General features: G+C 39.6%; 1 protein-coding gene across 4 annotated transcripts in view; it reads right to left on the reverse strand.

Annotated features, from left to right (window-relative positions):
• The window catches only part of ANKRD28 (ankyrin repeat domain 28), a 222,136-nt gene that overhangs the window by 129,516 nt on the left and 66,828 nt on the right, over positions 1–25,792 (reverse strand). Inside the window, exon 1 of one of the 4 annotated variants that reach the window (XM_088835279.1) lies at positions 300–1,969. The exons of 1 other annotated variant lie outside the window; for it this stretch is intronic. In XM_088835279.1, the coding sequence (XP_088691405.1) occupies positions 300–416 (117 nt within the window). In that variant the 5' untranslated portion in view covers positions 417–1,969. Of the gene's footprint in view, positions 1–299; positions 1,970–25,792 lie in introns of those variants that run through there. 2 more of the 4 variants (XM_055416703.2, XM_055416732.2) reach the window with 2 other exon arrangements.

Here is a 25,792-nt window from a genome sequence, read left to right on the forward strand (position 1 = left end):
CACAAAGTAAAACCTGAAACATGGGTGCTGTAGCCTGCTATCCTCAAATTATTTTTTAAACTCATTTTAAGAGATTAAGAGATAAAATCTGAAATGTTATCTACACATCTGAAAAAGTGAAATAGGAAATGTGTGCATTTATACACAAGTAATATTACATCACACTCACACATCTATATTGCTTTCACTTGGGTTTTTAATGAAACTAGTGGAAATTAACTTGCATTTATTCTTAAAAAATAAAGTTTACCCTGCTAGTTCAGTAAAAGATAGTAAACATATAAACTCTCGTATCTTACCAATACATTTCCCGAAGGTGGAGTATGCAGGGATTTATTTTCCTGTGGCAATTTAGAAATGAATGCAGGAGACTCATCTTCTACCTCCTCCAAAACAACAATACACACTCGACTCATTCGTTCTTTTAAAAAACTGAGTTCTAAGCTATGTGATAAAAGCCACAGTTGGAAGAGCACAAGCAGTTTTTCCTCCTCTTCTATACAGCACTTAGAATCATTCTTTAAAAAGCACAGCTGGTGTTTTTAAAGTTAATAAGTACTATCAGAAAAACCAAAGCTTAAAATTATAACTACATAACTTCCTAAAAATAAAAATTCCAAATTCTATTATTTTCTGTTCAGTTACTGTAAAGCTTAAAAGAAATTTCACATCAACATGTCAAGAACTAAAACTGAGTTCGGAACAAGCTCATTTAAAAATATTTTTCCGCTACCAAAATAGTCATATTACTACTCTGTTTTACAGAAATTCACTTGCATAAAAAGATCACTGTTTGGGTGACAGCACCACACACAACAGAATAAGATGAGAAGCAAGTGCTGAGACAGATGATCACAGCTATACCCACTCCTGCCTGCAAGGTCATAGTTACCAGCAGCTGGCTTGCTTATCATCGAAAATAAAATATAAAATCTCACTATTCAGTTTCCACTTCTAATTTGTCTTCATTTCTTCAGCTTCACTGGTTTAATACAGATACTATCCAGAAAAGAAAAAAAAAAAAATACAGCTAGAGCTCTCAAAACGTTGCTCAGAGGTTGACAATTCTTTCTGTGTTTGAGAAGGAAAAAAAAACAACACTGCATTAATAGCAAAGCTGCAGTACATTTACATGCAGTGAGTCAGACCACAAGAGACAATAGGACTCTTGGTACTAGAATACGGCTTGATTAATCCAGATATGCCACATAAGAGAAGAAACAGTTAGCTTTATCTCCATCGACAGCACAGGAAAAGCAGTGTTCATTCTTCCTCCATCAGGCAGTGGTCTGTGGCTGCTCCAGTAAAGGGCACAGGCACCAAGCAGAAACGTGTTAGCGGAGAATCCGAACGGAACAGGCAGGCTGCGAAGGAAGTAGGAGGCATCTGAGCTCAAACTACGGCTTCAGGCTTTTCATTTTTAAAAAAGAGAGGGAGAGAACTCCAGTAGTTTATCACTCCAGTGTTTTCTTTGATCTCCACATGAATGCAGCTTCCATCAAAGAGTCTTCATTCAGAGGAAAAAACAGCAGACTGTGCATCTTCTCTGAGCCAACTACTTTATTCAGTCATCTGCCTCTGTGCCAATATAGTTTCCTTCCACTGTGAAAACCGCTACAGTTTTCCTTTCCAGAGGATTTCAGATGCTTTCCTGTTCCTCATATGATCTTGCAAACTGCCACTGACACCTCCAAATGAGTAGTAGGTCCTTAAAAAATAGAGAACCTCCGGATCGGCCCCACAGAAGCATTCCAACTGAGCAAGAGTCTGAAGAGCACGGACTGCAGAACCGCAGGGTGAAATGCCTAGTAATGCTCACATGTTTCACTTACCAGAGAGCTGAGCTACTGCTCCGGATGTGACTTCCTCCAGCAGGAGAAAAAAACAGTGCGTTTGGACAGCCTTCACAATTAGAAGGTTCATGCCAGTTCTGTGACTAATCCAGATCAAACTAAAAAATTCTATAACTGAAAAATAAGTGCGCTTTTAACATTTTCCACTAAAAGCCACAAGGAAATCTGGTGTACTGCCTCTGCTGACTAACACTGGTTTTAGCAAGTAAACAATTCCAAACAGTTTAACTGCTTTCGTATGTTACAATATAGCAAATGTTTAACCCTATAGTGACAGCTGTAGTGAGAATGTCTGCAGTGAACCCATAAAAGAACTAGAGATGGAGGAGCACTTTATGAGAACATAAATACCATAAGCCCAAGGTTTTCTTCCTATTTCCTCAAGACCATTTTTAATCTACTAGATGTATGTTATTTTCAAGAATGTAAACAAGTTTAAACAAAAGAAATTTAAGATTTACTAACAATTTCTGAGTAGTTAAATTTAGTCAACCAAATCATATTTTGAAAGAGAAAAATGAAAATCCCATATTGGAGAAATTCTAATCGTAAAATTCTACTGAACACTTGAATTTCACAAAAGAAATAATACTGTCTTCCCCTCTGGATGTGGAACAAAGCCTTAAAATCTGTTAAATAGCTACATAAATCTATTGTTTCAAGTCCTTGGTAGTGAATTATCTATATGCCAAAAGGTAAAGGGATAACACAAAGCAAAGAATCTTCTCCCTCCCTATAAAATTATCCTGAAGTTACAAACAAGTGTCAAAAACAACCAATTTATAGTTGGCTTTCTCTGTTTCCCACCCGTTTCTTGGTTTACTCAAGGATAGGGTTATTTTCCCACAGAAAAATGACAAAGAAAATACTATGATTCCTCCCCAATCTTTGTTCTTTCATCTGCCAACCAGCATTTTTATTAATAAACGTAATAGCTATTCCTGAACATTGGTGACACTAGATGTTACATTCTCATTTAATATTCACAATGGCCTTGCTACATTCCCATATGTAGAGAGAAAAAACAGACTTAGAAACTATGATATACATAGTTGGCAAATTAGTAAAGCACCTAATTGTAAACACATGCTCTTTCTAATCTACTCTGCTTCCACTGACTGTACGCATACACTCTTGTCTAAGAGTTCTGCAACCTATAATACCTGGTGACTGCAAAAGTGATCTTAGAAGACAAATAATCTAAATGCCTGTGAAAAGTTTAGGTAACAAAGGAACATACTATTTACTGAAATAATATTCCCAAACAAAGTTATTTTTAAATAGGTATGTCAGGGATAGTGTTACCTCACACACTAAAGTCAGTTGATTTATCAGAACATTAAAAAAAAAATCCAGCATAATATAAACAAGAAAGCCAGAATTTAACAACAAAGCCCATTATCAATTTATGAAAAAACCTATAACCCTAACATAACTGTACTAAAATACTAAAATGTGCTAAAAATTCACTTGGCTATTTTAAAAAATATAAATGGTTTTAAGTCAAATTAAAGACATCCAAGTATTCTGACATGCATGAAACCATATAGTAACAACATACTGTCACTGTCTGGGGGCCTCGCCCCCCAAACAAAATCTCTTTTTATATGGACAATTTTAGCTTGTTCTAAAGTCTCCAGTATATAAGTTCACCCACTTAGACCTAGGCAGATACATCCTGTTTTCTTGCTCTAGGTCAAATTTCGTACTTTGATTTTTCCCAAACAGAAAGCAAGCTCCCTGAAGGCAGGGGCTATGTTATATACATATTGTTTCCTCCAATATCTTCCATCTGTGAATAATTTCACTGAAATAAATTCTATTATGTCACGAGACTCTGGAATAGAGTGGCAGAAATATAAAAGACAGTGGGGGCAGGATTCATGTATTTTAACCAGTAAACATGGTGGTATCAAAGTGCAACAAAATGAATTCTGTGCCTCTAGTCGGAGAGCAACTTAAACATGTAAGTCGACAGTAAACTACCGGCTCAGCAGCCAGCCTACCTGGAGCTCAGATTCCAAAGACAAAGTTGTGTCTGTGAGCAAGCTGCTTCAGTCCTTGAGTCTAAGCCTTAGCCTTCTGAGAATAATAATCTCCAGAGGTGCTCACCGTGGAGACACACTGAAACGAACAGTGACGAAGGTGCGCTGTAACCAAGCTAATCTAACCCGCTTCCTACTAAGAACCAACTGTGTGACCTTGAGCAAGCTACTTAACACTTCCGTGAATCATCTCAGCGTCTGTTAAAGAGCTGACGAGAATCTACTTTGTGGTGTTATGAAGAGTAAAGTTTACAATAAAGATACAGATACTTAGGATAGTTAAAAGATATTCCTTGTGAAACCCTGGATACTGACAACCTCCCCTTACTAGGGAGGTGATTCCATTTGAGGGCCCAGAGATTCCATCCTGTTACTAACTCTCCACCCTTTTCAGGCTTCTAGAGAGACTGCGAGAAACTTGTCTTTACACTCCAGCAACCAGACTAGTGCTTACCAAGTGTTACTGGGGGAGAGAGCAATAAACTTAGGCAAGAGGTTTTTGTATTCCTCCACATTCATTGTATTTCACAGTCTAGGGAAAGAGCAAGAATAAAAAGTACTGGCACATAATACGTTAAGTTATAAAAAAATACTGAAATATTATATGTTAACAGTGCCATATAGCACTGTTTTACATTTCCTATTGAACATGACAGGCGCCCTAATTTCAAGGAATTCACATCTTAAAGGAAAAGGACACAGGTAAGTGAGTACTGAAAAAACTGCTGTGGTTTAGTCGCTAAGTCCTGTCCCAACATTTAGCGACCCCATGGACTGTAGTCCAACTAGGCTCCTCTGTCCATACTAGACAAGAATACTGGAGTGGGTTGTCATTTCCTTTTCCAGGGCATCTTCCTGACCCAGGGTCGAACCCAAGTCTCCTGCATTGGCATGAGGACTCTTTATCACTGAGTCACCAAGGGAAGCCACTGAAGAAATCAGGAATGGAGAAAATATTTAGGATGAACAACTGACAGTAATTGTGCAAATTTAATTTAACACTGGGCTTTTTGCTGTTTTCAGGTGAACAATGCAAGAAAATGTTTTTTTTTTTCTTGAGGCATTTAATTTTTAGGCCATATCACATTAACTTTTAATAGGCCAACAATTTCACTGATAACTTCATAATCCTTCCATTCTTAAGATTAAAATGTATCCTCTCAAAAGCTTACTCCTACTTTTCACACAGAGTCAATTCATGGAAAAGCTGGCTCAAAATTCTCATTTTACTGATAAAAAGTTTAACATCCTGGAAGATCATTTTTAGGTTCCCCATTTTGTTACAACAGAATTTCTTTTTTTGACACAAATGGTTTTTCCTTTCTAAACAGTCAACCCAAAGTTCATCTTATCTCTTAAAACTTCATAAACTCCAGATTGATTAGTACAGAATAAAATACTTTATTGAGGGTAAGCTAAATGATTACTCTGCACCACATTAGTCTGAGTATTAAAAAATAAAAGCTTGTGGTAAGAAATGGTGGGTTCAAATTATGTTTCAGAAACACCTCCCCAGTCCCTATACTTTGGAAAAAGTCTTGTGAACACATTTAAAATCAAGTAGGGACTGCAGATGCTGATTGCGGCCATAAAATTAAAAGACACTTACTCCTTGGAAGGAAAGTTATGACCAACCTAGACAGCATATTCAAAAGCAGAGACATTACTTTGCCAACAAAAGTCCGTCTAGTCAAGGCTATGGTTTTTCCAGTGGTCATGTATGGATGTGAGAGTTGGACTGTGAAGAAAGCTGATCGCCGAAGAATTGATGCTTTTGAACTGTGGTGCTGGAGAAGACTCTTGAGAGTCCCTTGAACTGCAAGGAGATCCAACCAGTCCATTCTAAAGGAGATCAGTCCTGGGTGTTCACTGGAAGGACTGATGCTAAAGCTGAAACTCCAATACTTTAGCCACCTCATGCGAAGAGTTGACTCACTGGAAAAGACTCTGATGCTGGGAGGGATTGGGGGCGGGAGGAGAAGGGGACGACAGAGAATGAGATGGCTGGATGGCATCACCAACTCGATGGACATGAGTTTGAGTGAACTCTGGGAGTTGGTGATGGACAGGGAGGCCTGGCGTGCTGTGATTCATGGGGCTGGAAACAGTCAGACACGACTGAGCGACTGAACTGAACCGAGGGTGCAAGGAAGCAGGGTGGGGAGGTGAGGTGCAGAGAATCAAGAAACAGTTGCTTGGTAGGCTACTGGCTAGATTTCTGTGTGATTAGCACAGCCACTGCAAAACTGGCACTATTTATTTTTTAAATGATGAATTCAAAATCCCTGAAAGAGATCAGATTTAATTCTTCATCTGTAATATATTTCTCAGCTAGGAAAAGGTCAGTTTTCACTCCAATCACAAAGAAAGGCAACGCCAAAGAATGCTCAAACTACTGCACAATTGCACTCATCTCACATGCTAGTGAAGCCATGCTCAAAATTCTCCCAAGCCAGGCTTCAAAAATACGTGAACAGGTAACTTCCAGATGTTCAAGCTGGTTTTAGAAAAAGCAGAGGAACCAGAGATCAAATTGCCAACATCTGCTGGATCATGGAAAAAGCAAGAGAGTTCCAGAAAAACATCTATTTCTGTTTCATTGACTATGCCAAAGCCTTTGACTGTGTGGATCACAATAAACTGTGCAAAATTCTTCAAGAGATGGGAATACCAGACCACCTGACCTGCCTCTTGAGAAACCTATATCCAGGTCAGGAAGCAATAGTTAGACCTGGACATGGAACAACAAACAGACTGGTTCCAAATAGGAAAAGGAGTACGTCAAGTCTGTATATTGTCACTCTGCTTATTTGACTTATACACGGAGTACATCATGAGGAATGCTGGGCTGGAAGAAGCACAAGCTGGAATCAAGATTGCCGGGAGAAATATCAATAACCTCAGATATGCAGATGACACCACCCTTATGGCAGAGAGTGAAGAACTAAAGAGCCTCTTGATGAAAGTGAAAGAGGAGAGTGAAAAAGTTGGCTTCAAGATCAACATTCAGAAAACTGAGATCATGGCATCTGGTCCCATCACTTCATGGCAAATAGATGGGGAAATGGTGGCTGACTTTATTTTTTTGGTCTCCAAAATCACTGCAGATGCTGACTGCAGCCATGAAATTAAAAGACACTTGCTCCTTGGAAGGAAAGTTATGACCAACCTAGACAGCATATTAAAAAGCAGAGACATTGCTTTGCCAACAAAGGTCCGTCTATTCAAGGCTATGGTTTTTCCAGTAAACATGTATGGATGTGAGAGTTGGACGGTGAAGAAAGCTGATCGCCGAAGAATTGATGCTTTTGAACTGCGGTGTTGGAGAAGACTCTTGAGAGTCCCTTGGACTGCAAAGAGATCCAACCAGTCCATCCTAAAGGAGATTAGTTCTGGATGTTCATTGGAAGGACTGATGTTGAAGCTGAAACCAATATTCTGGCCACCTGATGCGAAGAGCTGACTCACGTGAAAAGACTCTGATGCTGGGAAAGATTGAGGGCAGGAGGAGAAGGGGACGACAGAGGATGAGAAGGTTGGATGGCATCATTGACTTGATGGACAGTAGTTTGGGTAAACTCTGGGAGTTGGTGATGGACAGGGAGGCCTGGCATGTTGCGGTTCATGGGGTCGCAAAGAGCTGGACACGACTGAGTGACTGAACTGAACCAATTTTCTAAATGTTTACCCAATCATACTTCTAAAATAGCCAATGTTGTCTGAAGACCTCAAGTGGTTTCAACCTACAAGTACTGTATAATGATAAATAATAAACTATTAAACCTTTCATCTTTAATATTAGTATACACTTCATAGTGCTAACAGATTCAGTTCAGTTGCTCAGTCGTGTCCAACTCTTTGCGACCCCATGGACTGTAGCCCACCAGACTTCCCTGTCCATCACCCACTCCCGGAGCTTGCTCAAGCTCATGTCCATCAAGTTGGTGATGCCATTCAACCATCTCATCTGCTCCTGTTCCCTTCTTTTCCTACCTTCAGTCTTTCCCAGAATCAGGGTCTTTTCCAATGTGTTCTTTGCAAAGACCTATATTTTGCACCCGTTTTTGCCATTTTCATTCAACTAGAACATACAAGTTTTCAGTTAAGTCCTCACATGACAAAGACACCTCCCAGCTTCCCTTTAGCGAGGAGTCACAGGAGAAACTTCTAACCAGTATTTTAGGTAGAGGTATCATGTGGCTTCCAGAAAAGTTTCTAGAAGAATAAATGGCATATCCATCCTGCTGTCTGGAACATGAAAGATTGGCCACCATCTTAAACCAAATAAGGACCAGAGTCTAGCGTAGTGGAAAAGCAGGCTAACGGGGATGTGGGTCCCTGAGGACTCCACGGGACAGAACTGCCATAAGAGTCCTGGACTGCCTACTTTCTGAAAACTGAAGTGTTAGTCGCTCAGTCATATCTAACTCTTTGCAGCCCCATGGACTGTAGTCCACCAGGCTCCTCTTTCCACAGAATTCTCCAGGCAAGATCACTGGAGTTGGGTATCCAATTCTTCTCCAGAGAATCTTCCTGACCCAGGATCAAACCTGGGTGCTCTGCACTGAAGACAGATTCTTTACTGTCTGAGTCACCAGGGAAGTCCACTTACTTCCTGACTTTTATGTCAGAGAGAAAGAGATCTGCCTTGTTGTAAATCACTGTGATTCTCAGTCTCTTTTCACATGGAGCTGAACCTAACTCCTAATGAGAATCTTATTCTTTCTCTAATCATCAAGCATACCCGTCCAGCCCTGTTCTTCTACCATTCATACTCAGTACACGTTATAGCCACTTAGCTTTCAATAAGTGAAATGCATTATAAACATTAGCCACAACAAAGTTAATAGAAACAATCACTTATATACAATAACTTATAAACACAAGCCACAAAAAATTTAACAGAAACAGTAAGTGACCAGAAAACAGCTTGAAGAACAACCCACTATATTACACTGTATAAGCACAGGAAAATCAACAGACAGAAAATGAAACAAATACTTATCACACATATGCTTGCTGAATCCCCCACCATCATGGTGGGTACTATTTTACAGTTTATATACTGAATATATAATTCATATACTGCAAATGGAGGCTCAATAACATCCAGTCAGTCAACGACTCATCCATTCTTCCGTACTTTTCATCACTACTATGTGCTGGGCTTTCTGCTAGGTCGAGAAAACAAAATCATAAATAAAAAGTCAATCTGTGTTCTAATGAAGATTACCCACAAATAAATACAAAACTAGAAACAGTGACAAACTGTAGAAGGAAAACAATTCTGGAGGGGAAAGATTAAAAGAAGGCCCATGTGGTTGAAGCAGCAATCATGAAGGACAAGGGCAGATGCAGCTGGAGAAACAGCAAACTCAGCTTACCCAGGGCTTTGTAAACCAAGTTATAAAGTCTATGTTTTTAAAAAATTAATTTTATTTATTTGCTCAGGCTTTCCTCCAATTGCAGTAAGTGGGGACTACTCTCTAGTGGTGTGTGGGCTTCTCACTGCAGTGACTCCTCCTGTTGCAGAGGATGGACTTCAGGAGCTGAGGCACAAAGGCTCCGTAGGTGTGGCTCCCAAGTTCCAGGGCACAGGCTCAACCCCTGTGGCACACAGGCTGAGTGGCTCAGAGGCATGTGGGATCTTCCCAGACTGGGATCAAGCCATGTCTCCTACATTAGCAAGTGAATTCTTTATCACTGAGCAGGTGGATTCTTTATCAAACTTGGCAGGTGGACTCTTTAGCAAACTTTACAACTAAAGTTTGTGATTTTGATTAAGTGACTGAAAAGTTATTAAAACTTTTACAGCAAAGTTTGCTTTAAAAAGATCATCATGGCTTGCTTTAAAAAGATTAGGTGGCTTCAGTGTAGAGAGGACTGGAGTAGAAGAAAGGAAGCCAAAGGCCCAGTTAGGAGACCCCTGCAGTGATCCAGAAGATGAGTGATCTGATCTAGGGTGCTGGGCATGTAAAATGGAGAGACAGATACATTTTAGAAATGGGACTTACTGGCCAAGCTAACAAACTGAATGCAGGAGGGAGGGTAAGGTGGTTTCTGACTTAGGAAACTAGTGCTTACTAGAGTTCAAGCAGTTTGGGTTTTCTTCAGTTTCTAAATTTATAAAATGGGGACTATGATTTGTTTTATCTTATCTATGGTTCCTTCAAGCTCTCAGTTGGTTTCAAATGTTAATCCAAGGTCTCTTAGTATATACTTTCATGATTTGAAAATGAAGTGTTAACAATCCCAAAGCTGCCTAATTCTAGGTGTATATAAAAACATTCCTAAAGTATGCTAAGATTTGATTCAATCCTTCTCAAAGTCCAGTACATTGAAATAATCTCAAAACCTTTTGGCAAGAATACTTTATTCCTAAAGCATTCACCAAAATAACAATACCAGATAATTCAACAAATACCTAAATATTAATATTTCCACCCCACTATGTATACCACACCAAAGGATCACAAAATGTCACATATCATCATCATCTTCCAAGACCTCAAACAACCTAGTGATGTTTCAGATATGACACCAAAAACACAGGCAACAAAAACAAATATAAACAAGTAGGACTGCATCAAACTAAGACGCTTCGAGACAGCAAAGGAAACCACCAACAAATTGAAAAGACAACCTATGTAATGGGAGAAAATATTTGCAATCCATGTATCTGTTAAGGGGTTAATATGCAAGATATATAAGGAACTCATACAACTCAACAGCGAAACAAACAAACAAAAAACCCACAAAAAACAAAAACCAAATAATCTGATTTTTTAAATGGGCAAAAAACCCAGGTAGGTATTTTTCTCTTTCTTTTTTTAAAGTACATATTTTTCTAAAGAAAACATACAAATGACCAATGGGTACATGATGTTCTCACGTACATGACATAAGGTGCTCAGCATCATTAATAACTAGGGTTATTCAAAGCAAAACCAAAATGAGATTTCATTTCACACCTGTTAGGACAGCTAGTACCATAAAGATGAGACAAGTGTTCGTGAGAACATGGGGAAAAGGAAACCCTTTGCACACTGTTGGTGGGAATGCAGACTGGAACAGCTAGTGTGAAAACCAGAGGGGGTTCCTGAAAAAAATTATACATAAAACTACCGCAGGATCCCATGATCTCACTTCTAGGTATACATCCAAGGGAAATGAAGCCAGCATCTCAGTTATCTCTACTCAATGCAGATACAATGCAGAGTACATGACACTCCTGTACTCAATGCACCATCATTCACAAAGCCCAGAAATGAGAACAACCTAAGTGTCTACTGACAGATGAATGGATAAGTAAAGTGCAGTATATGTACATGCAATGGAATATTATTCAGCTATAAAAGCGAAGGAAATTGTGCCATTTCCAACACCACTGATGAATCTAAAGGATATTACGATAAATGAAATAAGCTAGACACAGAAAAATACTGTGATTCCATTTATATGTGAAATCTTAAAAAGCTGAACTCATAGAAGCAGAGGGTAGAATGGAGGAAATGAGGTTGGTAGTCGAAGGGTACAAATCTTCAGTTTTAAGGTAAATAAATTCTGGGGATCTAACATACAGCATGGTGACAATAGTTAACTCCCTGTATAAAAGCTTTGAATTTGCTGAGAGTAGATCTTGTGTTATCACCGAAGCAAAAAAAAAGAGAACTATATGAAATGAAAGACTTGCTAGTTAACATGTTCAGCTTGATTGTAGTAACCATTTCATAATGTATATGTATATTTTATTGTCATGTCACAAACCTTAAACAAACACAATCTTTACTTGTCAATTATACCTAAATAAAGTTGGAGGAAAAAAGACCTCATGCGGCCTAAATGAGGTAATACATCGTACAAGAAAAAAACTAACATGTACAAGGTAAGAACGCAAGATAGTAAAAAGCAGTATATATAGAAGACTTAAGGAAGAGGTATACACTATACCTGTCACTAATGCAGTCACTTTTAAGAGTACAGTATATGAACTTATGAACTGTAATTGGTTTGTAAAGATACATTCTAACTGCCCACTTTCTAAAAAAACTGACATCCTTTATAAAGCTATCAGGTTGGTGCAAAAGTGACTAGTTATGCGCTGCTGAATTTTGCCATTTGATACCAGAATACATTCTTAAATAAATAAATGTAGTTACGTTATATGTCATTTTAACGCACATTTCCCACTTAATGTTTTTTTGCTCATGACTTATTACTTGCTGTTTATTTTATATTTACTTTAGTCTAGGGAAATGATGTTACACAAAAAGCAAATTTGAGCGATTTTCTTACTGGGGTTCAAAATGGGTCGTAAAGCAGAGGAGACAACTCACAACAATGCATTTGGCCCAGGAACTGCTAACAGATGTACAGTGCAGCAGTGGTTCAAGAAGCTTTGCAAAGGAGACGAGAGTCTTGAAGATGAGCAGTGCAGGGGCCGGCCATCAGAAGCTGACAACAACCAACGGAGAAGACCATCAAAGCTGACCCTCCTGTGACTATAGGAGCAGCTGCTGAAGAACTCAACGTCGACCACTCTATGGTCGTTCGGCGTTTGAAGCAAACTGGAAAGGTGAAAAAGCTCAAAAAGTGAATGTCTAACATGCTGTGTGCTAAGTCATTTCAGTTGTGTCCAACTCTTTGAAATCCAAAGGACACTAGCCCACCAGGCTCCTCATGGGATTCGTGCCTCATGAGCTGAAGCACGAAAAAAAAAAATCATCATTTTGAAACGTCATCTCCTCTTATCTACACAACAGTGAACCATTTCTTGATCGGATTGTGACATGCGACCAGAAGTAGATTTTATATGACAACCGGTGATGACCAGCTCAGTGCAAAGCCAAATTTGCACCAAAAAGAGATCACGGTCACTGTTTGGTGGTCTGCTGCCCATCTGATCCACTACAGCTTTCTGAATCCCAGCAAAACCATGACATCTGAAAAGCATGCTCAGCAAATTAATGAGATGCACTAAAAACTACAGCAGCTGCAGCCAGCACTGGTCAACAGAAAGAGTTTAATTTTTCTCCACAACAATGGCCGGATGCATGTCGCATACCAATACTTCAAAAATTGAACAAATTGGGCTACAAAGTTTGCCTCATCTGCCATATTCACCTGACCTCTCACCAACTAACTACTACTTCTTCCGGCATCTCAACAACTTTTTGCAGGGAAAACGCTTCCACAGCCAGCAGGAGACATAATTCTTTCCAAGAGTTCATTGAATCCTGAGGCACCAATTTTTCTGCTAAAGGAAAAAAAAATCATTGACAAAAATGTGTTGATTGTAGCGGTTCTTATTTTGAGTAATAAAGATATATTTGAGGCTGGTTATGATGATTTAAATTCACAGTCTAAAAGGCAATTTCATTTTTACCAACCTAAATAAATTTCATTGTTAATAATTTTTGCTCCTTTAATTTACCAGAAAAGTGCCTTCTCAAAGAAACCAACAGTCTTCTAGCTAGAACATTTAGTATCAAAACTCATTCTTCATCATATTTCAGAGAAAAAATGTTAAAACACTAAAACTATTTCATACTACAACTATTTATAATGCAAGAACAGCAGTCAGCTACCCAACATGTAGATTAGTGCCACCTACTAGAAATATAAAGTGAGCCACATAGGTAAATTAAAATTTTCAAGTAAACACATTCTAAAATGGTGAGGCAAGTAAAATTAATAATAATACTCTGTGTTATCAAATATATCCAAAATACTGCATTAACTTGTAGTCAGTATAGTTATCAGATACTTTACTATTAAAACTGTCTTTAAAATTTCCTGTAGAGTTTAGAATTAAAGCCTATCTCAATGAAAATAGTAAATTATCACTGGAAATAACAGTTCTCTATTCAGATCGCATAAGTCTACAATACATGCGCTCAAGTCGTTCCAAGCATACTTAATAGTTTTCCAATAACTAAGAAAATTAAACACAATTAAGAATTTAGTTCCTCAGTTACAGTAGCCAGCCATTTGGCTGGTGACGATCACGTTGTACAACACTGACTTAAATCTCTAAGAACCAACTTCAATATGCTATCTACATTACTATCTAAAGAAAAAGAACACAGTTTAGATTTTTATGGCAGCTCAGAGTCACTAATACTATTATGCACTGTTCTACAGTAAAATAAACACCTCAGGAGATAACTGCCTTAGCTGATATTTCCTAAATATTTCTGTCTTAATTTGAATGGCTCACCAGTTCTTTTTCTTTGTCTCTTATCTCAAAACATGAAAACATCTAATTTTATCACGGTACAAATCTTGGCTTGAAGGCAATAACATACTTTCTTATGAAACAAACTACATGAACTTTATAGGTGCCATTTTTTTATTCATAGGCCTCTTCACATATATTAGTATTCCACACAGAGTTCATAAGCATAACTTAACAAAAACTGGCTAGTCATTGGTCAGCGCAGTATTTCCTCAGGTACCTTCGTTCTGGCAAAATGTTGTCCACTGGAGAAAGGAATGGCACATCACTTCAGTAATTCTGCCTTGAGAACCCCAAGAACAGTATGAAAACACAAAAGATAGGACACTGAAACACGGACTCCCCAGGTCAGCAGGTGCCCAACATGCTACTGCAGAGAGCAGAGAAAGAGCTCAGAAAGAAGAGGCTGTTCTAAAGTGAAAACAACACCCAACTGTGGATGTGACTGGGGGTGGAACTAAAGTTCGATTGTGTAAAGAACAATATTGCATAGGAACCAGGAATGTTAGGTCCATGAAACTTAGGTCCATGGAATGTTAGGGAAACTGGAAGTGGTCAAACAGGAGACGGCAAGAGTAAACATTGACATTTTAGGAATCAGTGAACTAAAATGGATCAGAATGGGGAAATTTCATTCAGATGACCATTACATCTACTACTGTGGGCAAGAATCCCTTAGAAGAAATGAAGTAGTCCTCATATGCAACAAAAGAGTTCGAAATGCAGTTCAGTTCAGTTGCTCAGTCGTGTCCGACTCTTTGTGAGCCCATGAATCACAGCACGCCAGGCCTCCCTGTCCATCACCAACTCCCAGAGTTCACTCAAACTCATGTCCATCGAGTCGGTGATGCCATCCAGCCATCTCATTCTCTGTCGTCCCCTTCTCCTCCTGCCCCCAATCCCTCCCAGCATCAGAGTCTTTTCCAGTGAGTCAACACTTCGCATGAGGTGGCCAAAGTATTGGAGTTTCAGCTTTAACATCAGTCCTTCCAATGAACTGAACCCAGTCCTAAACCCAGGACTGATCTCCTTTAGAATGGACTGGTTGGATCTCCTTGCAGTCCAAGGGACTCTCAAGAGTCTTCTCCAACACCACAGTTCAAAAGCATCAGTTCTTCACTGCTCAGCTTTCTTCACAGTCCAACTCTCACATCCATACATGACCACTGGAAAAACCATAGCCTTGACTAGACAGACCTTTGTTGGCAAAGTAATGTCTCTGCTTTTTAATATGTTATCTAGGTTGGTCATAACTTTCCTTCCAAGGAGTAAGCGTCTTTTAATTTCATGGCTACAATCAGCATTTGCAGTACTTGGGTGCAATTTCAAAAACGACAGAATGGTCTCTGTTGGTTTCCAAGGCAAACCATTCAACGTCACAGTAATCCAATTCTTGCCCAAACCACTCATGCCGAAGAAGCAGAAGTTGAACAGTTCTATGAAGACCTACAAGATCTTCTAGAACACTCAAAAAAAATGTCCTTTTCATCACAGGGGACTGGAATGCAAAGTAGAAAGTCAAGAGATACCCGGAATAACAGGCACGTTTGGCCTTGGAGTACAAAATGAAGCAGATAAAAGGCTAACAGAATATTGCCAAGAGAACGCACTGGTCATAGCAAACACAAGAGATGACTCTACACATGGATGTCACCAGATGGTCAATACCAAAACCAGACTGAGTACATTCTTTGCAGCTGAAAATGAAGAAGCTCTATAGAATCAGCAAAAACAAGACCAAGAGCTGACTGTGGCTTATCAGGAACTTCTTATTGCCAAATTTAGACTTAAATTGAAAAAAGTAGTGAAAAACACTAGACCCTTCAGGTATTACCTAAAGCAAATCCCTTACGATTATTTAGTGGAAGTGCCAAATAGATTCAAGGGATCACATCTGACAAATAAGAGTGCCTGAAGGACTATGTACGGAGCTTCGTTACATTGTACAGGAGGCAGGGATCAAGACCATCCCCAAGGAAAAAAAAGGCAAAATAGTTGTCTGAGGAGGCCTTACAAATAGCTGAGAAAAGAAGAAAAGCAAAAGGCAAAGGAGAAAAGGAAAGATACATCCATCCGAATGCGAGGTCCAAAGAAGAGCAAGGAGAGATAAGAAAGGCTTCTTCAATGATCAATGCAAAGAAACAGAGGAAAATAATAGAATGGGAAAGACTAGAATCTCGTCAAGAAAATCAGAGATACCAAGGGAGTATTTCGTGTAAAGATGGGCACAATAAAGGAAAGAAGCGGTATGGACCTAACAGAAGCAGAAGATATTAAGAAGAGGTGGCAAGAATACACAGAAGAGCTATACAAAAAAGATCTTCACGACCCAGATAATCAAGATGGCATGATCACTCACCTGGAGCCAGACATTCTGGAATGCAAAGTCAAGTGGGGCTTAAGAAGCATCACTACTACGAACAAAGCTAGTGGAGGTGATGGAATTCCAGTTGAGCTATTTCAAATCCTAAAGATGATGCTTTGAAAGTGCTGCACTCGATATGACAGCAAATTTGGAAAACTCAGCAGTGGCCACAGGACTGGAAAAGGTCAGTTTTCATTCCAATCCCAAAGAATGCTCAAATTACTGCACAATTGCACTCATGTCACACACTAGCAAAGTAATGCTCAAAATTCTCCAAGCCGGGCTTCAACAGTATGTGAACCATGAACTTCCAGATGCTCTAACTGGATTTAGAAAAGGCAGAGGAATCAGAGACCAAATTGCTAGCATCTGTTGGATCATCCAAAAAGCAAGAGAGTTCCAGAAAAACATCTATTTCTGCTTTATTGACTATGCCAAAGCCTTTGAGTGGATCACCACAACAGTGGGAAATTCTTCAAGAGATGGGAATACCAGACCTGCCTCCTGAGAAATCTGTATGCAAGTCAAGAAGCAACAGTTAGAACTGAACATGGAACAACAGACTGGTTCCAAAATGGGAAAGGAGTCCGTTAAGGCTGTATATTGTCACCCGGCTTATTTTAACTTATATGTAGAGTACATCATGCAAAATGGATGAAGCACACGCTGGAAGATTGCCGGGAGAAATATAAATAACCTCAGATATGCAGATGACACGACCGTTATGACAGAAAGCAAAGAAGAACTAAAGAGCCACTTGATGAAAGTGAAAGAGAAGAGTGAAAAAGTTTGTTTAAAACTCAACATTCAGAAAACTAAGATCATGGCATCCAGTCCCATCACTTCAAGGCAAATAGATGGGGAAGTAATAGAAACAGTGACAGACTTCATTTTTGGGGGCTCCAAAATTACTGCAGATAGTGACTGTAGCCATGAAATAAAAAGACGCTTGCTCCTTGGAAGGAAAGTTATGACCAACCTAGATAGCATATTCAAAAGCAGAGACATTATTTTGCCAACAAAGGTCCGTCTAGTCAAAGCTATGGTTTTTCCAGTAGTCATGTATGAAAGTGAGAGTTGGACCATAAAAACACTGAGCGCTGAAGAATTGATGCTTTTGAACTGTGGTTCTGGAGGAGACTCTTTAGAGTCCCATGGACTGCAAGGATATCAAACTAGTCCATCCTAAAGGAGATCAGTCCTGGGCGTTCATTGGAGGGAGTGATGTTGAAGCTGAAATGCCACTACTTTGGCCACCTGATGTGGAGAGCTGACTCATTTGAAAAGACCCTGATGTTGGGAAAGATTGAGGGCCGGAGGAGAAGGGGACGACAGAGGATGAGATGGTTGGATGGCATCACCAACTCAACGGACATGAGTTTGGGTGGACTCTGGGAGTTAGTGATGGACAGGGAGGCCTAGTGTACTGCAGTCCATGGTGTTGCAAAGAGTCAGACATGACTGAGCAACTGAACTGAAGGGAGAAAGTAGAAATATAACTATATTTAAGTAGCATTTTTTAAAAACAATAATGTTGGATTATTTCCTTCATAATTTTTATTACCTCAACCAGCAGTTTAAAATTAAGCAAAAGTCTTATCATTCAGACTGGATTGAAGGCCAGACTGAATTAAAGTTTTTTACATTATAGTACTTGGAAAAATATCCTATTTGATCTCTTATTTGTGCAAGATTTGGCTGGAATTTATGTTAACTAGCAGCATGTCTGGCATATGACTTATGTTTACCAGATTCATGATAAACACATCCTCTAAAATATAATTAATATTATTTGCATAATTAATAATCTTTCAGCAACTGTTTCAAAGACAACTTTGTTGTTGTTCAGTCTCTCAGTCGTGTCCAACTCTTTGCGACCCCATGGACTACAGCAAGCCTGGCCTCTCTGTCCTTCACCATCTCCCAGAGTTTGCTCAAACTCATGTCCATTGAGTCAGTGATGCCATCTCATCCTCTGTCGAGAAGATGGATCAGAAATACTGGGCCTAAAGACAACTGAGGCCCAATATTTCAAAGAAGCAGAGTATAAAATTTTTACATTAAATAGTCTGAATTTCTGCCTTTCTCAGGAAAAGACTGAAGAAAAGTTATTCATTTTGGTTTGCAATTCATTTTGATTTCTACGATGTGGTGACACTGAGGTAAATGCAGTGTTAAGTTACTGTACTTTACAGTCTGAAGGAAGAAAAATCCCAGTTTAAAAAGAAGTTGCTATGGTTACCCAATGTTTGCCTTTATAAGCAATAATTACGTGAGCCATTCAGGGATTTCCCACTAGTGCAGGAGAATCAGTAGCTGAAGTATACACTAGTCATTTCACACACAAATTGGGGCTGCATACACCACTTCCACTTCAAAGTAGCTACCGCTGGGAAATGCTTAAGATGATTCACATCTTTCTAAACCATAGAAGGGTGCACACAAAAACACTAAGAGTAACTATTTTAAAATCCAAGTGATGACTCATATAGTTTTCGACATTTTTCATATTCCTTCGTTTCCTTTAGTAAAGAGTGCTATCTAAAAATGTATAAAGCAGCTTCAATTGTTGAAAGAAGGAAAGGGCGTTTCTAATGTGTTTCAGTCATGGAGGTTTTTTTTTTCTTCATAAATAGATGTTTGTGCTCTTGATAAACCTGTAAAAAGTCATGCTTCTAACTTAGTATTACTTCAGAATAAGTGTCAATTCCTTTAGATGTAGTCAATTTTTAACTTCTTAAGTGAGAAGAAGGGGTTCCTGTCAGAACTGATGACTAGCTAGCTCATTCTTGAATAACTAGTAGTTAAATGTACTGTCAGTTGTAACATTTACAGAAGTTTTCTGTCTGTCTTGTTCACAGTCAGAACCCTCATTAATGCAAGAACACTTATGAAACTGTGACCCACACAGCTGCAATGTTATCTTGGTTCCTCAATGTTATCACATAGGACACCTCGGCCCCTTCCAGCTTTTATGCCAGACTCAGCATGGACCTTGGAATAATTCCCTTCACAGCCACAAAATAATACACTGTTGTCATCCAGCAGGAGGGGAGTTTTCTTCTCTGTCTCCTTTTTTAGGTACAAAGATATTCCCTGATATGGGACCAGACCTGGCTCACTAGTAGGCAGAACAGGCCTGCCATGACTAGCTGACACGATAAGGGGCTTCTCCAAGTCATGTGGGGTACAGGTGGGCAAACACACAAAACTGGGGGCCTGCAGGGAAGGAAGTGGGCAATGGCCAGCGAGGAGGCAACTAACAGCATGCTATTTACAATACAGAAAATTAAATTTTGGCATTTTATTTCAATAGTTTAGTTTTCTTCCCTTTATGAGATACTTTGAGGGTTCTGTAGATTTATTTTTAAAGGGGGAAATATCAGTTATTAATAATTTATCTTGAGAAAGATTAAAGGTGATCATTTTATGAATGCTATTGAGAAAAGAGAATAGTATACTTTAGAATATAGAGTTGTAAAATTATACTTTACTTCTGACCAATTAAAATGAAAGTTTTATATCAAAAATGTTTCCTGTTAATCTTACTTTTCTCCTCTAGGAAAAGTAAGTCTAACTACTAGACACAGGTCAAACTGAACCAAGAGTAATAAGACCAGAAAACATTCAAAAGGTCAGCCAGGAAGATCGTGGATCTAAGAACCATGTCCTAAGGGTCAGTGAAGCTGAGGGGTTTCATCTGAAAAGGAGTCACAGAAAATATGACAGCTTTAAACTCTGTGAAGTGCTGTCACTGCGAAGAGACACCAAACTGCACAGGTCTTGAAATAAGAACTGCATCAGTGAATAACAACAAGCAGGAGATAAAATCTGGTTCAGTATAAGACTGTACTTTTTTTTAATCCAGCATTTTATCTGAAAATGGAAGAGGCTGGCTGCTCACAGCGGGCAGGGATGAACATCCCAGGTCACCCGAATACTTCCTTATGATGGTTCTAGGCACTTAATCTGTACTTAATTTGGAACAACATGCTTGCAAAATACACTCCATTTCCCAGATGAATTCTGAGCTAGACAAGTTAAAACTGGAAATCATACAGCTAAGAAGTGGAGAACACTGGATTCTTACCCAGGCCCATCTGTCTCCAAGGCCTGGCTCTTCCCACACATCACACACCTAAGAAAAGTTAAATCAGCAGCTAAGGAAGCAAATGGGATTTCTCCATTGGCGAGAACTGAGCGTCATCTGACTAAAGTCCCTTTTAAAACTGACATGCCAGAGAGGAAAAGAATCCCTCCCTTCCACTCGTACCAGCACTTCACACCTGTGCTCACGTTAGTTCCTCAGAACAGAGACACAGGGTAAAGAAGCTGGGGACGCTTTCTCTCTTGGCATTCTACTCAGAGAAGAAGAGGACAACAAAGTTAGATTCCTTCAACATCCTTCCGGTTTACCCCTAAAATACCTATTTCCCATTTTTCCCCCTCCTATCTTTCATTCACTTAGTAGGCATTCACTAAACACCTCTTACGTGCCAGGTACCAAACCTCAATGACTCTGCAGTCTGACAGGAAGAACCTGTAGGCATAAAGGGGGAAAGATAACATTTTTTTCCAAAAACGTTTCCAGTTCCTTAACAGATTTTCCTTTGTCAATTCCACACCCTTTCTTACATCACTTTGGTTTATCCCTCACTCTAGTCTCTGTTCCTTTTCTTAGCCTACAGAAAACTCTGGCTCCCTAACAAGCTACCACTTTTCACTTATTTTTCCCTACTGCAGCCAGACTCCATTCTCAACCACTACTCAGATGATACTGCTCCAAGGTCACCAGTGATAATCAACTGCTAAATCTTTATTTTTCTCAACTTACTATACAATACTGGACACCAATAATATTTATTAAACTCTCCTCTGGCTACTTCTGTAAGATTTTCATCTATTTTTAAGTCTTTTAAGTCCTTTTCATCTGGCCTTCCTCCCACCTTCTAAACTTAAATAATGGTTTCCCTTTCAGCCCACTCTGCTTCCTCCTGGTCTTCAATCTCTTCTTGGACAATCTCCTCTACTTCTATGAGTCATCAGTTATGTGATACTTCCAAGACTTTATTTCTAGTCCTCCCTTACACTGCAAGGAGATCCAACCAGTCCATTCTAAAGGAGATCAATCCTGGATGTTCATTGGAGGGACTGATGCTAAAGCTGAAACTGCAATACTTTGGCCACCTCATGCGACGAGTTGACTCACTGGAAAAGACTCTGATGCTGGGAAAGGTTGGGGGCGGGAGGAGAAGGGGACGACGGAGAATGAGATGGCTGGATGGCATCACCAACTCTGTGGACATGAGTTTGAGTGTACTCCGGGAGTTGGTGATGGACAGGGAGGCCTGGCGTGCTGTGATTCATGGGGTCGTGGAGAGTCGGACACGACTGAGTGACTGAACTGAACTGAATCTCCAAGTACAACTTCCAAATGCTCGATGGGCCCTTTTACCTTCATATTCTGTATTATTTCATACTTAGCATGTCAACATTCAGCTTACCATCTCTAGCGCACTCCCTCCAAGGGCTCTCTTCTGAAATCCCCAGGTGGGTTAGCAGCACTGACACTGCCATACACACAGTGGCCCACAGCACACACAGGGTTGCCTGGAAGACTTCCGCACTTAATCCCCCACTTTCAGCTGGCTGCCAAGTGCTGAGCATTCTACACAAAATCTTCCTGAACTCTCTTCACGCACAGGGGCCCAATTCAGTCCTCTCAAAGCTCACCTCCTGACTGGTCTCTCAGCTCGTGGCTCTCCATTCTCCAGTTCCATCCATCCTTATAGCAGACAGGTTCTTTCACAAGAATCTCTTGCTTTAGGGAGTGCATCTGGTCCAAAGATACACAAAAGACCCAGGACTGGTGAGAGTACCACTGATTCCTTAGTTTAATTCAAGGATGAACGTACAATCAAAGCCAGACAGGAATTTCCTCAAGATTTTAGTTTCCTGCCAAGGATATAAGGGAAAATCCTTTTTCTTTTGGGATTGTAATGAAATGTAAGCTAAACTGCCTTACAGGAGAGAAGAGGATAGAGCTTTAAAACGGTAAGGGATGAGGGAACTCCACACTGTTGCCAAGTCCTGGAACTAGCTCTGTCTGACCATGCCTACTGTCTGGCTAATCAGTTCTGATTTTCTTTTGCATTTAAGCCACCTTCAGTTGGGATTTCTGCCATTTGTAACCAACAGTCCTGATTAACAATTTTCTATACCACTAGTCACATCTCTAAATTACAATGTTATTTGCTTGCTTTTATTTAGTGAAATAAATTTTACTAAAACACAACACTGAAGATACCCACCACTATCGTAACTTGTTACAATTTCAATATATCACATCATGCTTTAAAGAATTCAGCCGCATAGGCTGGGCCACCATATACCGTGTTCCCTCTGCCTAGAATGCTCCCTTTCTACCTAATTAGCCACAAAATACACAATAAGGTTGCAAAAAATAAGGCTGGAAAATTAGGCAGGGGCCAAACCAGAAAGGGCCTTATATGCCACATTGACATATATACATTTTAACTGCAGAAAGGTGGGGAGACTACTAAAAAATTTTAAGTCCAAAAAATGACATAATCAGATTTGCACGTTAGAAGCTTCACTGTGGATGTAGCATGAAGGACGATTTAGAAATGAAGTGATACTAAAGACAAAGAAAACAATAGTAGGCTACCGCAATAGTCTAAACCAGGGGCCACAAGGAATGGAAAGAGGAATAAATTAGGACATTTCTGGGGAAATAAATTTTGCCAACTGCTGTCAAATAGCACTGCTAAATCTTTCAAAGTCTTTAAATTAGCATTTCTATTTACAAGAATGTAGACATTGGGAAGATCTCCTGGAGGAGGGCATGGCAACCCACTCCAGTATTCTTGCCTGGAGAATCCCATGGACAGAGGAGCCTGGGGGGGCTATAGTCCATGGGGCAGCGCAGAGTTGAACACAGCTGAAGCGACTTAGCACTGGATACACAACACAGACATAAAGAAGTAATGTGAAGCCAATAAAAATTTACATATCAGGAATTTACTGAAGGATCATTGATAACAAAACATTAACAACAACCTAAGTGTTAAATAAAAGTGATTTAAAATTTAGACTATAACATACAGTGAATCTGAATGATATTTAGAAATTGAATTTTTCTTCTGTAATTAAATTTATTTATTTTTAATTGAAGAATAATTGCTCTACAGTGTTGTGTTGGTTTCTGCCAAACATCGACATCAATCAGCCACAGGTATACCTATGCCCCCACCCTCCTGAACCTCCTCCCACCTCCTGCCCTATACCACCCCTCTCGGTTGTTACACAGCCCCGTTTGAGTTCCCTGAGTCACAGAGCAAATCCTACTGTCTATTTTACATATGGTAATGTTTGTTTTAATATTACTCTCTCCATACATCCCACCCTCCCCTTCCTTCACTCTGTATAGGCTATAGGCTCATCCACCTAATTAGAACTGATTCAAATATGTTCCTTTTTATGGCTGAGAAGTAGTCCACTGTATATATGTACCACAACTTCTTTATCCATGCATCTGTTGATGGACACCCCCGTTGCCTGGGTCTTAGCTATTGTAAACAGTGCTGCAATGAAACTGGGGTACATGTGTCTTTTTCAGTTCTGGTTTCTTCAGGGTATATGACTAGTAGTGGAATTGCTGGGGCATATGATGGTTTTATTCCTAGTTTTTTAAGGAATCTCCATAGTGGCTCTATCAATTTACATTCCCACCAGCAGTGCAAAAAGGTTCCCTTTTCTCCACCCCCTATATGGCATTTATTGTTCATAGATTTTTTTTTTTTTGATGGCCATTCTGACTGGTGTGAGGTGATATCTCACTGTACTTCTGATTTGCATTTCTCTAAGAATTGATGTAAAACTCCAATACTTTGGCCACCTCATGCGAAGAGTTGACTCACTGGAAAAGACTCGGATGCTGGGAGGGACTGGGGGCAGGAGAAGGGGACAACAGAGAATGAGACGGCGGGATGGCATCACCAACTCGATGGGCATGAGTTTGAGTGAACTCTGGGAGTTGGTGATGGACTCATGGGGTCACAGAGAGTCGGACACAACTGAGCGACTGAAATGAATTGAATGTCTTCTCTAGAGAAATGTCTTAGAAACTGAATTCTTTAAAGCATGAGACAATACTCATAAAAATGTGCAACACATCACAACACAATATGAGTCTAATTATGTTAATAAGATCAGAAGAACTTCTGATTTGGTTTTTTAAAAATTTTTTGAAAAAGAACAATCAGTTCAGTTCAATCATTCAGTAATGTTCGACTCTTTGTGACCCCATGGACTGCAGCACACCAGGCTTCCCTGTCCATTACAACTCCCAGAGCTTGCTCAAACTCAAGTGCATCAAGTCAGCGATGCCATCTAACCATCTCATCTTCGGTTGTCCCCTTCTCTTCCTGCCTTCAATCTTTCCCCACATCAGGGTCTATTCCAGTGAGTTAGTTTTTTGCATCAGGTGGCCAAAGTATTGGAGTTTCAGCTTCAGCATCAGTCTTTCCAATCAATATTCAGGACTGATTTCCTTTAGGATAGACTGGTTGGATCTCCTTGCAGTCTAAGGGACTCTTAAGAGTCTTTCCAACACCACAGTCTGAAAGCATCAATTCTTCGGCACTCAGCTTTCTTTATGGTCCAACTCTCACATCCATACATGGCTACAGGAAAAACCATCCCTCTGACTAGATGGACCTTTGTCAGCAAACTAATGTCTCTGCTTTTTAATATGCTGTCTGGGTTGGTCATAGCTTTTCTTTCAAGGAGCAAGCATCTTTTAATTTCATGGCTGCAGTCACCATCCACAGTGATTTTGGAATCCAAGAAAATAAAGTCTGTCACTGTTTTCATTGTTGAGTGGTAGGATTATTGATAATTTGCTCTTTCCTTCAAATATTCGTATATTTAATTTTTTTGAGTAACATTATTCCTTAGTCATGATTTGCTAAACTCAGTGACTGTTTTAAAGAAAAATAAGTCCTAGAGGGGTTAAATGACAAAAGTCCATGTTAGTAAGAGTTAGGACCAATACCTGAACATGGTTAGAAGGCTCTCTGTTAAGCAGCAGACTCATGAAGGCAGAGCCACTTACTTGCACCTCCAGAAAACCTGCAAAAGCTGACCACTGAGCACAGACCAAGGCTGTTGAGGCTTGAAGCCTGCCTCTAAATCCAACCTCAAAAGCATCAAATCACTAGTGAAAATGAGACTATAAGAAGGTTTAAATACTTGTTTTTATAACTTTACT

Source organism: Moschus berezovskii, chromosome 1 (assembly GCF_049115385.1).
Source record: "Moschus berezovskii isolate FMDL1 chromosome 1, NW_MosBer_1.0, whole genome shotgun sequence".
NCBI lineage: Eukaryota > Metazoa > Chordata > Mammalia > Artiodactyla > Moschidae > Moschus > Moschus berezovskii.